The 14,770-nt window shown below is 41.0% G+C and overlaps 1 protein-coding gene across 2 annotated transcripts in view; it reads left to right on the top strand.

Annotated features, from left to right (window-relative positions):
• The window catches only part of LOC136838688 (protein O-linked-mannose beta-1,2-N-acetylglucosaminyltransferase 1-like), a 31,093-nt gene extending 16,528 nt beyond the window's left edge, over positions 1 to 14,565 (top strand). For both annotated transcript variants that reach the window (XM_067104092.1, XM_067104091.1), the window contains exons 12-17: positions 45 to 189; positions 741 to 860; positions 5,697 to 5,818; positions 12,735 to 12,939; positions 13,104 to 13,213; positions 13,646 to 14,565. In XM_067104092.1, the coding sequence (XP_066960193.1) occupies positions 45 to 189; positions 741 to 860; positions 5,697 to 5,818; positions 12,735 to 12,939; positions 13,104 to 13,213; positions 13,646 to 13,802 (859 nt within the window). In that variant the 3' untranslated portion in view covers positions 13,803 to 14,565. The remainder of the gene's footprint in view (positions 1 to 44; positions 190 to 740; positions 861 to 5,696; positions 5,819 to 12,734; positions 12,940 to 13,103; positions 13,214 to 13,645) is intronic.
• Positions 14,566 to 14,770: the final 205 nt, after the last annotated feature.

The following is a 14,770-nucleotide window of genomic DNA, read 5'->3' on the forward strand; positions in this document are numbered from 1 at the left end:
TACGATTACTACGAATTTAACGAAAAATAATTTTTCAATTGCAGATTCTTGAATCGTTCGGCAAAACTGCTAAGGGAGGACGCGACTTTGTATTGTGTCTCGGCTCACAACGACCTATCGTATCCACATACGTCATACGACGCTGGGGCCGTTCTACGCGCCGAGAGCTACCCGAATTACGGATGGATGGTGAGTTGAACGAGAGATCTCTAAGAAATAAGTTTTTAGTATGTAAAATGGTATTAATATATATTTAGTAATATTTGTAAATATGGATAAGTAACGTCAATCATATATATGTGTACAGAACGGCAGTTTATAATGAACGCAACATTTCCGATATATTTTCTACCGAACACATGGAGACACGAACGTTGACTGATAAGGCTAAATATTTTTAGAAATTTCCTTTGCTCTACAAAGCATTAATATTTACGCAATTCAGTATTGTATATCAAAGCATAATCTGTTTTTTCAGACAGCCTAGTGTGAACGACCGAAGATTTTTTTTTCTTTTTTTGTATGATGAAACTACGTAAATTCGTTCTAACTTTCGGCATGAGAAATATTTGCTTCAGATACTCAAGTCTAATTTCTGCACTAATTTACTTACATACTGAAATTTCACCAAAAATTTACTGACTATGAGCAAACTTAGCTCCTAACGTGGACAACTTTTTTATTGTTTTGTTTTTGTTTATATCTCCTTGCAAAGACAATGAATATTCTCTCTCTCTCAGGTCCAACGCAGCTTTGCAGAGGAGATGGTAGAAGTGATGTCTGGAATACAAACTGAGTTTGACTGGGACGTCGTGACGTATTATCACATCCGTCGAGGGCGAGAATGCGTCATACCTGAGGTAATGTTGGCTTTGACTCAACCTTTTTTATGAACGCCAAGAAACTCCTTTCACAATAATTAACGGTGTAAATCGTGATCTTAACAGCAGAAGTTAATGAAAATTTAAATACAGTATTTGGCTTTATCTTGTAAGGACGGAATTGAGTGACTACTGGCTGGGTGTTGACTGGTTTATTGGTGGTCCTTACTGAATGAATGTACATGTTGTTGTTTCAGATTTAGCTGGCCTTGTGCCAGCACGGGCTCTTGCTCCTAGAGCAGCCCGTAACTCTATGTTGATGATGAGTCTGTGAGATGGGTAGGTTTGATGAAAACTTTATTATGGTGCATGAAAGTGATTTTGGTTGTTAGGGGGGGGGGATGTACAGAATCTTCGAAGATGTTATTGGCGTGTGCGGGCCGAAAAGTAGCATCCACACACAGACAGAGCAAACAGAGGTAATGTTTCAGACATCTGTGATGGCGATATTGAGAGACATAATAAAAGTACAGTGATGAAACATATATCATGGAAAGGCCAGTAAATTCTACATATGGCCAATTGCATAAGATTCGAGACAGATTAATGAATACAATGCAGTAGCATAATATATGTGAAATGGCGAGACGTTTGGCGTCTTCATAAACAGAAACATACATACAGTTTGATACAGAAGATTCGGTGGAACATTATGAGTACATGATTAGAATGCTTGCATAGCAATGCAAGTAGTGGTGGTTGTACATAAATCAAGACAACAATGCTTAGGGAGAAACAGGAGCCTCGATGGCACAGTCGGTTACAGCAGCAGCTTCGGACTTCGTAGAGGTCTGTGGCGCGGGTTCAAATCCGCAGCCGACTGATCATAGAGGCGGACACTGTGCTATCCGTGTAGACACCCCGGGATTATGTATGTAATCAACGGATAGGTTTGCTTAAAAAGCAAATGGGTGTTACAGACTAAATACACACACAAAACAAAGCCACTACAACATCTTCTAAAAACATAACAAACATCTCACACGTCTCGAACTCTCGACCTACCCGCGCAACAACTTCTTGCTGCTGGGAGAAAGGGCGTTGGGTCTGGTATGATACATGCAACATACGCTACTGGGGTCTAAGCGATGTCAGGCAGGGCAGCCGATCGAGACTACGGTCTACCCCAGAGCCAAATCAAAAGTCCTTCAAAAGAAGGCATCGTGCTTACCCCATACAAAAATGGGAAAAAAGCACGTTAAAAGAAGAAGAAGAAGAATGCTTAGGGAGAAACAGACGGAAATATTGTATGGTAGAAGTTGCGTTCCGTCAGAGAAAGAAAACGAGATGGTCTTGTTCTGTCTTGTCCCCTCCGATGGATGACGAACACACGAACACATACGTGTGTTTGGAAGAGATGGCGTCGGTGGGACCAAGGTGGAAGAAGAGTAAGGCGAGTTCGTGAGAGAACGAATTTTGCGTTTTCCCGCGCAGTGACGTCACTTGGAACCCAGCTGAGTAAATGGCAAGAGGCTCATTGACTCACACTGTTTTGGAGGGAATTCGTCGATCTTTTAACATTTCAATCAACTGATAAGAGACAACAAAGATGGTGGTATGTGCTGTGTTTGGTTGCAATAATCATGATCGCCATCGCCAAGAAAAAGGCATTTTATTTTGCAAAACTTGGGTTAATCTGTGGAAAAGGAAAGATGATTTCAACGTGAAGAATGCAAGAATATGCTCCATTCATTTTGTCCCTGCTGATACTGGAGAAAACCATAGACATACTTTTAGATTATCCTAAAAATGCACACAAATTGAAAGATACTGCTGTGCCTACTCAAGAAAGGATATAACTCCAGGTAAATATTGTTTATTTTCTATATCAATAGAAGAGTATTTTAGTTGGCTTAGCCTATTTTGGAATGGAAATTATGTAAGAGAGAGAGAGAGAGAGAGAGAGAGAGAGAGAGAGAGAGAGAGAGAGAGAGAGAGAAAGAGACCCAATTCAATATTTCTCAAATGAAAATGGTTTGGTTTATTACCAGCTGATTTTGAATACAAAAATTTTGATCAATCTATTTATGAGGCATGTTTATAAAGCTTACAATTCAGATCTCTGTATGCCTCCCTTTTGTATAATTATTTTATTTTATAAGCCTATATCTATGCAACACTTTTGCTGGATGATTGATATAATTTTCATGAAAGTGATTTTGCTTAAGCCTATTATCAACTCTCTCATATTGTTTGTTAACTCTTTGTTGCTATTAGGCTCATTGCTATAAACTAAAATACCTAGGCTTACAGCATATAGGCGCATAGGTCTAGCCTAGATTTTTTTATGGGACAAGGAAAATTTATGACTCTCTCTCTCTCTCTCTCTCTCTCTCTCTCTCTCTCTCTCTCTCTCTCTCTCTCTCTCTCTCTCTATATATATATATATATATATATATATATATATATATATATATATATATTTATGTCAATTCGTGGGTTAATAGTACATTACTTAAGCTAGGTTCCTCCTCCTGAAGAGCTTGCTTAAAAGGCCTCCCTGAACTTGGCTGCTAAAGAAAACTTTTTTTTTTGTAGACAATTATAGGGGTCATTTGAGGGGGGCCCTTCAGGCAGATATATCTAGCTAAAGTGAATTAACTATAGTAAGTAGGCCTAATATTATGGCCAAAACCCTTCATGATTTTCAGTAGGCATATATAAAATTATATATCGATATAGGCCTAGGTCTTTATTAGGTTAAGTAAAACTCACGACAGAATTCTCTCTCTCTCTCTCTCTCTCTCTCTCTCTCTCTCTCTCTCTCTCTCTCTCTCTCTCTCTTCTTATTCTTACTCAAGTAATATATTATTTTATCCTGGTCGTATTTCATTTACAGTAGGCTATATGACAATAAATTTTCTTCTGTAAAGGGAAATATAATTTTATCATATCATAACTACTAAATAATGAACTAATTGAACTACAAAACAATGCAATAGTGCCCTATGGCTAGAAATGCATTGCAGTAATATTTGACCGTGAGTAGTCCTGGGCTCCGTTTGACGTCACTTACTCGTCTCGAGCTGCGCGTGATTCCACCCGTTCTTCTTCCACCTTGGGTGCGACGGTCTCTTACAATCTTTCTAGTAACTTGCCGAGATAGCCCTATCAAGGACAGGAAAAGAATAAAGATAGGTTTTATCTATCATAATTTCGTATTTGAGACCTACAGTGTTTGATTACAGTGGCATTTCCGGGTTCGCAATATATTGCAAGTTGTATCTTTTTTCATGGTAATATATTCAGTATTGGGTTGCTGCAGTACCTCTAGACAAGATAGGAGGAGATACACATTTAAGTTCTACAGTATTGTTTCCCCTTGACAAATAAAGCATCGTCTAAAAAATGAATTCATGCTTGAGGGGAAAATAAGTCTGTAAAGGAACTACACAGCACCATATACGTAGAGTTAAAGATATCCCTACCCTATATATGAACGTTTAAAAAAGATGGTTCATACCAACCGAATATCGTGCATTAAAACTCGTTTACAAAATTTATTAGCCAGTTTTCGTGTGTTCAAATATCACAGGAAATGTGTTACATTTTCTTTTTATTTTGTGATAGTGTCAGATAGTAGCTACGTTACTGTTGTCTTTTCTAATGTACTACGATGTATTTGTCTCAGGCAACGAATAGTACTAATGATTTTATTATGAATTGTTCATGAAATTAATAGAAAAAAAATTATTAGACTGAGGAGATGTAAGCACAAAATAATGCTTGTGTTCTCATGAACTTAAGCTCGTAAAGCCAGCTGAGGATGCAGTTTTATTTTGCATTATAAAATTTGTTTGTAATATTTGTTAAACTGAGAAACGGTGAAATCGAAAGTAGGCCTAAAGAGTCCAGGCCAGTTTACGTCGAACAGGTTCTGCTGACTTTCTAACCTTCGTATCTCTTAAATAATATTCCCCTTTCCCGAATATTTTCTTCGTCATCTCTTATCTACAGATTAGCTATACATTCCAGTATTTTTAGAGTAAAATAAATATATTTTTTTTACTAAGTTATGCACGAAACTGCATACTTTTCCGTGAAAATAAGATTTTGTGAAATTACACTCTTTAACCATTTCTTTTTGGCTGATACTACACCTTTGCTTAATGATTTGGTATAATACGTATTCTATTACTCATGTACCTATTCTTGCTAAAAAGAGGAAGATTTTTGTTAAACTAGTTTCAAGTAAAGACCCAGATTTTTGGACGATAGTGCAAAAAAAGTAAAAATTCTAATAATAGATTTTATCACTGTAACTGTAGGAAGCCGAAATGTAGAGCATCTGATAATTTTAGTACAATTTTCATGTGTCAGAGCCTTGACTTTAAACACATGCCTGTTTTTAATGTACTTGTAGACAAACCTGTAAACAGACTCAATTATCTCGCGTTTGATGGCGTATAACTAAGTTCGGTGTATAATGCAGTCCTACCCAAGTGGCAGTGAAATGATAGGCCTATATGGAAAAACGATCGTATCGGAGATTTTTATAAAAGAGCATAATGCTGATATATTAATGAAAAATAAAAAAGTAGAAAAGATAAGATTGGTGAGATATGATAATGAGGGACAGGGCATTGTAAAATACTTACACATACACAGCGTGTATTCAGTGAGCAATGAAATCATCATGGAAACTAAAATAACCCCATTTTGCTCTGTTTGTGATGCAATGATTGTTGTCCTTTTGGCCATAACCTTGCTGACGCTAGAAGTTAAAAAAAAAAAGTCATAAAATACTTCCATTCTCTATTTATCCATCTGTATAAGGGTTATCAATATAAAAACTAGTATATAACTTGTCGACAGGTATCTCGGTCCCAGCATTTCACATTTGGAGGCGCCCACATATCCCAGTGGGATGCCAGAAGGTTCTACTCCAGAAAGAACCTGAATGAGGATTCGACTGCAGTAGTAAAAAATGTGTCAGAGTAAGTTTTCCATATTTCCTTATTAGTTTCTGTTCATCTTTTTGTGTGAGCTCTGCCATGATCCTTTCTTCGGTTGTAAGGGCGTCAAATCGCCTCTCCATTCTTGTGTTTCTTTCCTCACATGTAGATTAATCACTCATATGTTACTTGTTATTATTTCAGATTCTTTATGTATCTCATAGTATGCATCATTGTACGGCCTTTTCCGATATATATATACTCGTATATATATATATATATATATATATATATATATATATATATATATATATATATATATAGAAATCATCAACACACAATCATATATATATATATCTCTGCCTTTTACATGTTCTGTAACGCATTATATATGTCTTTTATGCCTGTTAACAAACACAATTTCTGTGTGGACGAATGAAATGTTGTCTATTGGGTCATTGGGTCCCTCAGGTTCGACTTGTATGGCCCAGTGGTTAACCCTTGCTTTCCACCTGAGAGACTATCCTGACGTGAGTCAGAAATTTATATATATATATATATATATATCTGCCTTTTACATGTTCTGTAACGCATTATATATGTCTTTTTATGCCTGTTAACAAACACAATTTCTGTGTGGACGCAGCGGGGGCCCTCAGGTCGCCCACTACCTTTCCATCTGCTTTCCGCATTATAAACACCTGCCAAGAATAATAAAGGATCAGTCTTTCACTTCTGACATTTCTTGAACCTCACACTGGTGACCCCGGAGTGACAGGTAGCACGGTTTTGGCCCAGCTATTAACGGACTAAAAACGGCCGCAGCCTACCGTCAGAGAGCCTTTAGCGGATTAATTAAGACGTCAAAGTTTAGGCCTCTGATAGCCACCTCCCTGGTGGAAACCATGCCATTAATATACTAAATACAGCGTACCCAAAAAGGGCATGTTTTGGCACTTCGTTCGACCACTCGAACAATGAGCACCATTAACGGACTCAATACAGTGCATTTTCCTGCGTTTTGGTGCGTGAGTAGTAAAGATGTCAGAAGCTGAACTTCAGTGCAAACCCACGAGCATTGTCTGTACTCCCCTCTCACCAACAAAGCCAGACGCAGTCAGACATCCCCTGTTTTCACAGCAGAACACAGCATCATGGTTCCTGCGCACAGATGCGCACTTTCGCATGGCGCGCATCTCAGACAATGCTATCAAATCCGACGTCACCATGACGGCGCTCCTAGAAGAGGTGTTCAACAGAATCTTCCCCTGGCTTGACACGCAGCCGGACAAGGTCACATACACAGCCTTGAAGGATAAACTCATCCAAACTTACTCCATGCCCGTGACTGAGCAAACACAGCGCGCATTCGACCTATTATCCCAGCCCTTTGGAGGAGCATCACCCAGGGAAGCCTGGGATGAACTACAGGGGTTGGTAACACTGCCAGGCCACTATGAAAACGGGAGGAAGAGGAAGGTAGACTTAATGAGAGCAATCTTCCTTCAGCACCTCATGCAGGAAGTTAGGGGCCAGATAAAAGACACAGACGCCCTCGACATGGACACCTTAGTTGACGTCGCCCAGAAAATACACGAGGCCACCAAGGCCTTGAAACATGCCACCACCCTTGCAGCCGCCGCCCTGGAAGCCTGCAGCCTGACAGAGGACAACAACGACAGTGAAGGAGACATCAACGCTGTTTACAGGAAGAAGACACCATTCAGGGAACACAGGACATGATCAAACCCAGCATCGTGCTTTCTTCCATAGAAAATTCGGCACAACACCAAGAACTGCAGACATCCCTGTTCCTTTACAAAAAACGACAAAAGTGGCCACAAGTAACAGCGGTGGCCACGAAATCCAACTTCCCCTGACCAGCAGGCTTCTTCATCAGAGACGAAATTTCGAAACGGCGCCTGCTGGTAGATACGGGAGCAATGCAGTCGGTCTTCCCGCTATCTGAGGAAGATTTAGAAAAGATACCTGACTCAACACCCGTCCTCATAGCAGCATACGGAACTCCCATCCGCACATATGGCACGACGACCTGGACTATCTCAATTCTGGGCCGCAGATACCACTGGCCCTTCGTCATCATGGAGGTCAAGTTCCCCCTGCTGGGCGCAGACTTCCTAGGGCACCACAGACTTCTGGTCGATGTCGGAAGATAGTGCCTCCTCGACACAGGAACCTGCCACTCCCGTCAGCTCTCCACCGGACCTGGAATGCCCGCCATCTGCTCCACAGCCCCCAACAGCTACACGTCCCTCCTACACGAGTTCCCAGACGTATTCAAACCAGAGCTACACCAGTCACCAGGGGCTTCAGCAAAGCATGGCATCTTCCATCATATCACCACGGCGGGCCCAATGACCCATGCCAGGTTCCGACAACTGGCTCTCCAAAAGTTACAAGATGCCAAATGGGCCTCCTCAGAGATGGAACAGATGGGCATCTGTAAAAAAGCATCAAGCCCATGGGCGTCTCCCCTCCTCATGGTTAAGAAGTCTGATGGTTCATGGAGGCCCTGCGTGGACTATCAGCGCTTGAATTTACTGAAAACACAAGACCACTATCCCCTCCGTAACATGCAAGACCTGATGGACACCCTCCACTACGCGAAGATTTTCTCCAAGATGAACCTGCTGAAGTCATACTTCCAAGTCGCTGTATATCCCAATGACATCCCAAAGACTGCCATCATCACCCCCCTTTGGGACTTATACAGTACATTCTCCTATTCCACCTTCGTCTCAGGAACGCAGGTGCCACATTCCAGCACCTGATGGACACCATCTTGGGGGAACTGCCTTTCTGCATCTGCTATGTCAACGACATTCTCATCTTCTCCAGGTCCCCAGAGGAACACCTTTGCCATGTCCACGCTGTCCTGAAACGTCTATAGGACAGCAGACTGATCATCAGGTTTGACAAATGTATTTTCAGAACAGAGAAAGTAGACTTACTTGGGCAAGAGACTTCCCCAGTAGGAGTGCCCCCCACGGCCTCTAAAATAAAAGCTATAGAGAATTTCCCAAAACCACAAACCACCAAGGCCCTTCAGGAGTTTCTCGGGATGATAAACTACTACCGACTTTTCATCCCAGAAGTTGCTCGTACTATGTACCACCTGACATCAATCCTGAAGGGCAAGCCAAAAACACTGACCTGGGAGGCTCCGCAGCAGCAGGCACTCATAGAAACAAAGACAGCCCTTGCCAATGCCACTGCCTTGACTCACCACAACCCCGCAGCCGCCCTCAGACTGACAACGGATGCCAGCAACACCGCCTGTGGCACAGTACTCGAGCAACTAGTGAATGGCGCCCCCCAACCCTTGGCCTTCTTCAGCCACAAGTTTTTGCCAGCAGAGACCCGCTACAGCGCCTTCGACAGGGAGCTGCTGGCTATCTACCAGGCCGTGAGACACTTCAAGTACCTGCTAGAAGGGACTGAATTCACGATCCTAACAGATCACAAACTCTGGGTGCATGCATTTGTAAAGCCGGGAGATGCGTGGTCTGCAAGGCAGCAGCGACACCTGACCACCATCTCTGAATTTGGGTGCACCATCAACTACGTCCCTGGCAGGAAGAGCCCAGTAGCTGAAGACCTGGCAAAAGAACAAGCAGCAGACCCAGAGACGGCAGACTAAAGAACGGCAGTGATGGCTCTTAAGTGGGTAGACGTGCCCTAAGGAAACTCGAACACAGCTCTCCTCTGCGACACCAGCACAGGCCGTCCCCACCCCCTAGTACCCGCCTCTAGGAGGAAGCAGGCATTCGACATAATCCACAGTCTCTCCCATCCATCAGGTTGCACAATGGTGCTCCTCATGACTGACAAGTTTGTCTGGCATGGCATCAACAAGGACGTCCGACAGTGGGCAAGGAGCTGCATCTCATGCCAGGCAAGCAAAACATCCCGGCACACAGAATCCAGGGTCGGCGACTTCCCCCAGCCTCGTTGGCGCTTCTGCCACATCCACATCGATGTCGTCGGATCTCTTCCACCCGCTGGCCCGAGGCAACCCCCATGGAGGAGGCATCAACAGTGTCATGCGCAGAGGCCCTCCTCTCCAGTTGGATCAGCCGTTTCGGAGTGCCAGACAGCATCACTACAGACAGGGGTCCAGCCTTCCTGTCAGAGCTTTGGGTCTCCTTGGCATGCCTGATGGGTACAACACTACACAGCACAACGGCCCACAACCCCGCAGTGAATGGCATGGTTGAAAGGGTGCACTGCTCTCTTAAGGCAGCCCTCATGGCACGTTGCACCGACGAGAGGTGGAAGGAACAGCTGCCCTGAGTCCTACTGGGTCTCCGCACTGCACCAAGAGTGAATGGCGACGCCTCCCCTGCTGAGAAAGTCTACGGGGAGACACTGGCCGTTCCCGGAGAATTCTTCCTGCCGTCGGCGCCGACACCCCACTTCCGAGGTTGAGGGAACTTGCACAGAAGTTCGCAGCCTACCATAAGACCTTCATCGATAGAACCACCACCTACAGTCCACCCGCCTTAGACTCCTGCGCCTACGTCTTCGTCAGGGTGGATGCCCGTCGTCCACCCTTAACCTGGCCTTACAGGGGGCCCCACCGAGTCATCAGGCAGGCTGCCAAGGCATACCTCCGTGACATCCACGGGCATGAAGACTGGGTCACCATTGACAGACTGAAGCCGGCATTCCTGTTGGACGGCGAAGTACGCGAGGAGGCAGGCAGGTGCCCCAGAGTTCCCCCTCAGTACCTCCCTGCAGACACACCCGCCCCCCCAACAAAGCGAGGTCTGGGACGGCCCAGGGGACACATCGAGCCAACCCTAGATGTCGTTTCCACCCCACGCCCACAGTTCTCCAGGAGTAGGGGTCCACTCCAACTACCTCAGCGACCCTGTGATTAATGTAGTTTCATCTAATAATTGCTCCTCTAATTATTGTCTTGTGGGGAGCATTTGTAAGGGTGTCAAATGCTCTCCATTCTTGTGTTTCTTTCCCCATATGTACATTAATCACGTCCCAGATTCTTTATGTATCTCATTGTTTGCATCATTGTACGGCCTTTCTGCCGATATATATATATATATATATATATATATATATATATATATATATATATATATATATATATATATATATATATATATATATATATATATATATACACGAGGGTAAGTCAAAAAGTTCCAGGAAAAATTCAATATACTTTTTATTTAAGGAAATTCAAACATAATTTTTCTACATATCTACCATCTAACTCTATACACTTTTCAGGCGCTGTTTCCACCTCTGCAACCCTTCTTTGTAGAAATTTGGGGCCTTTCTATTAAACCATGTTGAAACTTCATGTTTAGCAGCATCCAAAGATTCAAACCGGACTCCTCTTAAGTGTTCCTTGAGTTTTGGGAACAGGAAAAAATCTGAAGGAGCAAGATCAGGACTATAAGGAGGATGTGGAAGTTTCACCTAAATTTCCGCAGGTCTTGCAACCCTTGATGAATGTGCTGGAGCGTTATCATGATGGAACAAAATTCTGCGGTGCAGCTTTCCTCGACGTTTTTAGTAATGCAGTCTTCAGTTTTGCAAAACACCTTTGTAGTAGTTCCCGGTGATTGTTTTTTGTCCTTCAAGGAAATCAATCAAAATCACTCCTTTGGAGTCCCAAAACACTGTTGCCATAACCTTCTGGGCAGATCTCGCCACTTTGAACTTCACTGGTGCAGCTGAACCTCTTGGTAGGCCTAACCATTGCTTTGATTGAATTTTTACTTTCTGGGTCATATTGATGGATCAAGTTTCATCTCCAGTAACAATCCGTTCTGATTCATTTGATTCAATCTTCGTTAAAACTGCAAGAGAAAGTTCAGCTCTTTTGATGCAGTTGGTCGCGCAACGCTTTGGGACCCAACGTGCTGAAAGTTTACTCAAACCAAGATTTTCATTTAAAATTGAAAATGCGGAACCATGGGAGATCCCAGTTTCATTAGCTATCATATCGATAGTAATCCGACGATCTTCATCCACTCACAATTATTTTCATTTTTTGCAGTCGATGGTCTTCCTCTCTTGGGTTGTCTTTGAGGTCCTCCTGACCATCCTTAAATCTCTTTATCCAATCATGATTTAGATGGAGAAGAATCTCCATAAATTTGTTGCAAAGCTTCAATAATTTTTCCTGGTTTCCAATCCTTGGTAGAACTTGATGTTAGCACTCATCTCAAAATTTTTATTTTCCATGGGTTAGTTATTGAAGCAGATGTTCTTTGACTGAGGTAACAAGTCTATATGGATCATTGATAATTGTTTACCAAGTATTGTAAATACATCATTCAACAATTTTTCCTGGAACTTTCCGTATATATATATATATATATATATATATATATATATATATATATATATATATATATATATATATATATATATATATATGCCTTTACATGTTCTGTAACGCATTATATATGTCTTCTTATGCCTGTTAACAAACAGTTTTTGTATGGACGCAGCGGGGGCCTCAGGTCGCCCGCTACCTTTCCGTCCGCTTTCCGCATTATAAACATCTGTCGAGAATAATAAAGGCCTACGGGCTGTTCTATGAGCAAGAGCCTGTGCTGGCACAAGGCCAGCTAAATCTGAAACAGCAACAATAATAAAGGATCAGTCTTTCACTTCTGACATTTCTTGAACCTCACACGGTATTTTCTCTAGGTACCCTCTAATAATGAGATTTCTTTGAAGGCATTATTATAACCATAATAGAGAATATCAAAGATTGTTCCTAGGGGTAACTAAGGTAAACTTTATGGCCCAATTACTTTTATCCTTTCAGTTGACATATTGGTTTTATATTTTTTAGGTTTGGTTAAAATTTAAGGTAAGCTTTGAGTAAATTGATATTTGAAACCTCAGACCCAATAGCTAAGTAAATGATAATGACTTTTAATACTTTATTTTCTAGCCTTAAGAATGAAACATATGAGGCCTATCTAGAATCGATGTTGGATAAAGCCTACTTCATCAACGCCGAAGAGATAAGCCCTTGTACAGATGACTTCTTCCACCTGATACCGACAGAAGGACAAGAAGTGTTGGTTCTCTTCTTTTACACAGACGTAGATATCACCTTGTTCAGAATAAATATTCAGTGGAAAACACTGGCTGAGGTAGGCCTGTGTGGCTAGAATAATGAGAATGCTTTCTTTTTTCAAATTATTTTTTCGGTCAGAACTTTTCAATATATATCTTTCAATATCGTTGACGAGTCCAATTTAACCGGTTTATTATTGTTATTGTTCTGATCGTTTGATTATGTTACATCTCATTACAGTGCCTTGGTACGTTCTCGATAGAATCCCGTGAAGGGCATCATGGTCTTTATAGGATGCGATATGGACCCGCCCATTTCTTCCTGATTGCTTATCCAGCCTCTCCGTATAGGTACGTTGTTCCCCCCCCTCCCCCAACATCCCCATCCCCTCTCTCTCTCCTCTAGCTTCCTCTAGAGTTGTTCCCCCCCCCAACAATTGAATCCCTCTTTCTCCTCAGATGCCTTCCTAAAGAGTTATATGAACGGAAATATTGCATTGTAAATATATTTTTATACAGATGCCTTATATATATAAATATATATATATATGAACGGATAAGGGATTGCATTATATATATATGTATATATATATATATATATATATATATATATATATATATATATATATATATATATATATATATATATATATATATATGTATTGAGAGAGAGGTGATAAAAAAATAATGGAGGAAACTCTTGGTATAGCTTATTGAAATAAAGCTTGACTAAATGTTTAGATAAAATAGCGATTTTTTAAATTGTATTTTATTTTATTTCAGCCGGTTCAAACCAGCTGACATTGGCGTCTTCAATGCAACTTTGGAGGAACAACGCTACGCCCAGTTCCGCTCTTTGCCCGAGAAAAAGGTTTATAATCTCAACGCCGTTGACGAAGTTTTTGGAGCAACAAACTTTGAGAGTCTAGAAATCACTTAACCTCGCTGATCCACTGTAATTCCGTGTACATTCGCCTCTGTGATAAACATGTACCTAATAGCCAAATCTTACATACACATCGCAACAAACAGACTTAGTTTCCAATGTTTTGATGATAAAAATACAGTAATTCGTTCTGTCGTACCTATCACTTTTTTTTTTTTTTTTTTTTTAAATTTTTTATACTTACTCTGTAAGTATAATGAGTTCTCTAAAGTTTTTATTATACACCTTTAATGGTTATATTCTTTGTATGAATCGGGAGTACCCTAAGATTGGACATCTCTGGATATTAGGCCTAAGTATATCTTCTAGAACAAAGTCGTCTTGTGTGCTACAGTAGGGAAATGCAAGATCTATAATAGTTTATTTAGATCTAGGGCAAAAATTCACAAAGGAATTTTCCGGGAAATCTGCAGATGCTATGAAGATTCTTGAAATGGCTTACCGTCATTTGTGTTACTGAAAAGTCTGAATGTTTTTGTTAATTACTTTCTAAGTTCAGAATTTGGCAAATCAATTTGGTATTATGTTTTACCCCGTTATTTAAATTAATCATATGTGTAAAATACATTTCAATCTTGTTTACATATGTCTACATATTTATTACGGACTTATTAGCGTAGGAGCTGAAATCTTGTTACTCACCAAGAGGTGTCACTACAGTTACAGTAGGAAGAACTTCAGAGTCCTTGAATTTGTCAGTTAAGTATAATATAAATTTTTCTCTCGGTTCTGTTTTTGAAATTTAACGATAAGTGTGTCCTCAACTCTACAATATATTATCTTAAAGGTGAGAAATGGTAAATGTTTAGAGCTTTCAGACAGGCCAAATCAAACAAAAAATTAATTAATTTTTTAGGTAAATGTAAAAGACAGCAGCATGTCTATTGACTATTTTTGGCTGAACAACATATTTAAGGGTGCATAGCCTATAATGTAGTACTGGTGAGATAATCTGAGAAATT

This window comes from Macrobrachium rosenbergii, chromosome 5 (assembly GCF_040412425.1).
Source record: "Macrobrachium rosenbergii isolate ZJJX-2024 chromosome 5, ASM4041242v1, whole genome shotgun sequence".
In the NCBI taxonomy this organism is placed as follows: Eukaryota; Metazoa; Arthropoda; class Malacostraca; order Decapoda; family Palaemonidae; genus Macrobrachium; species Macrobrachium rosenbergii.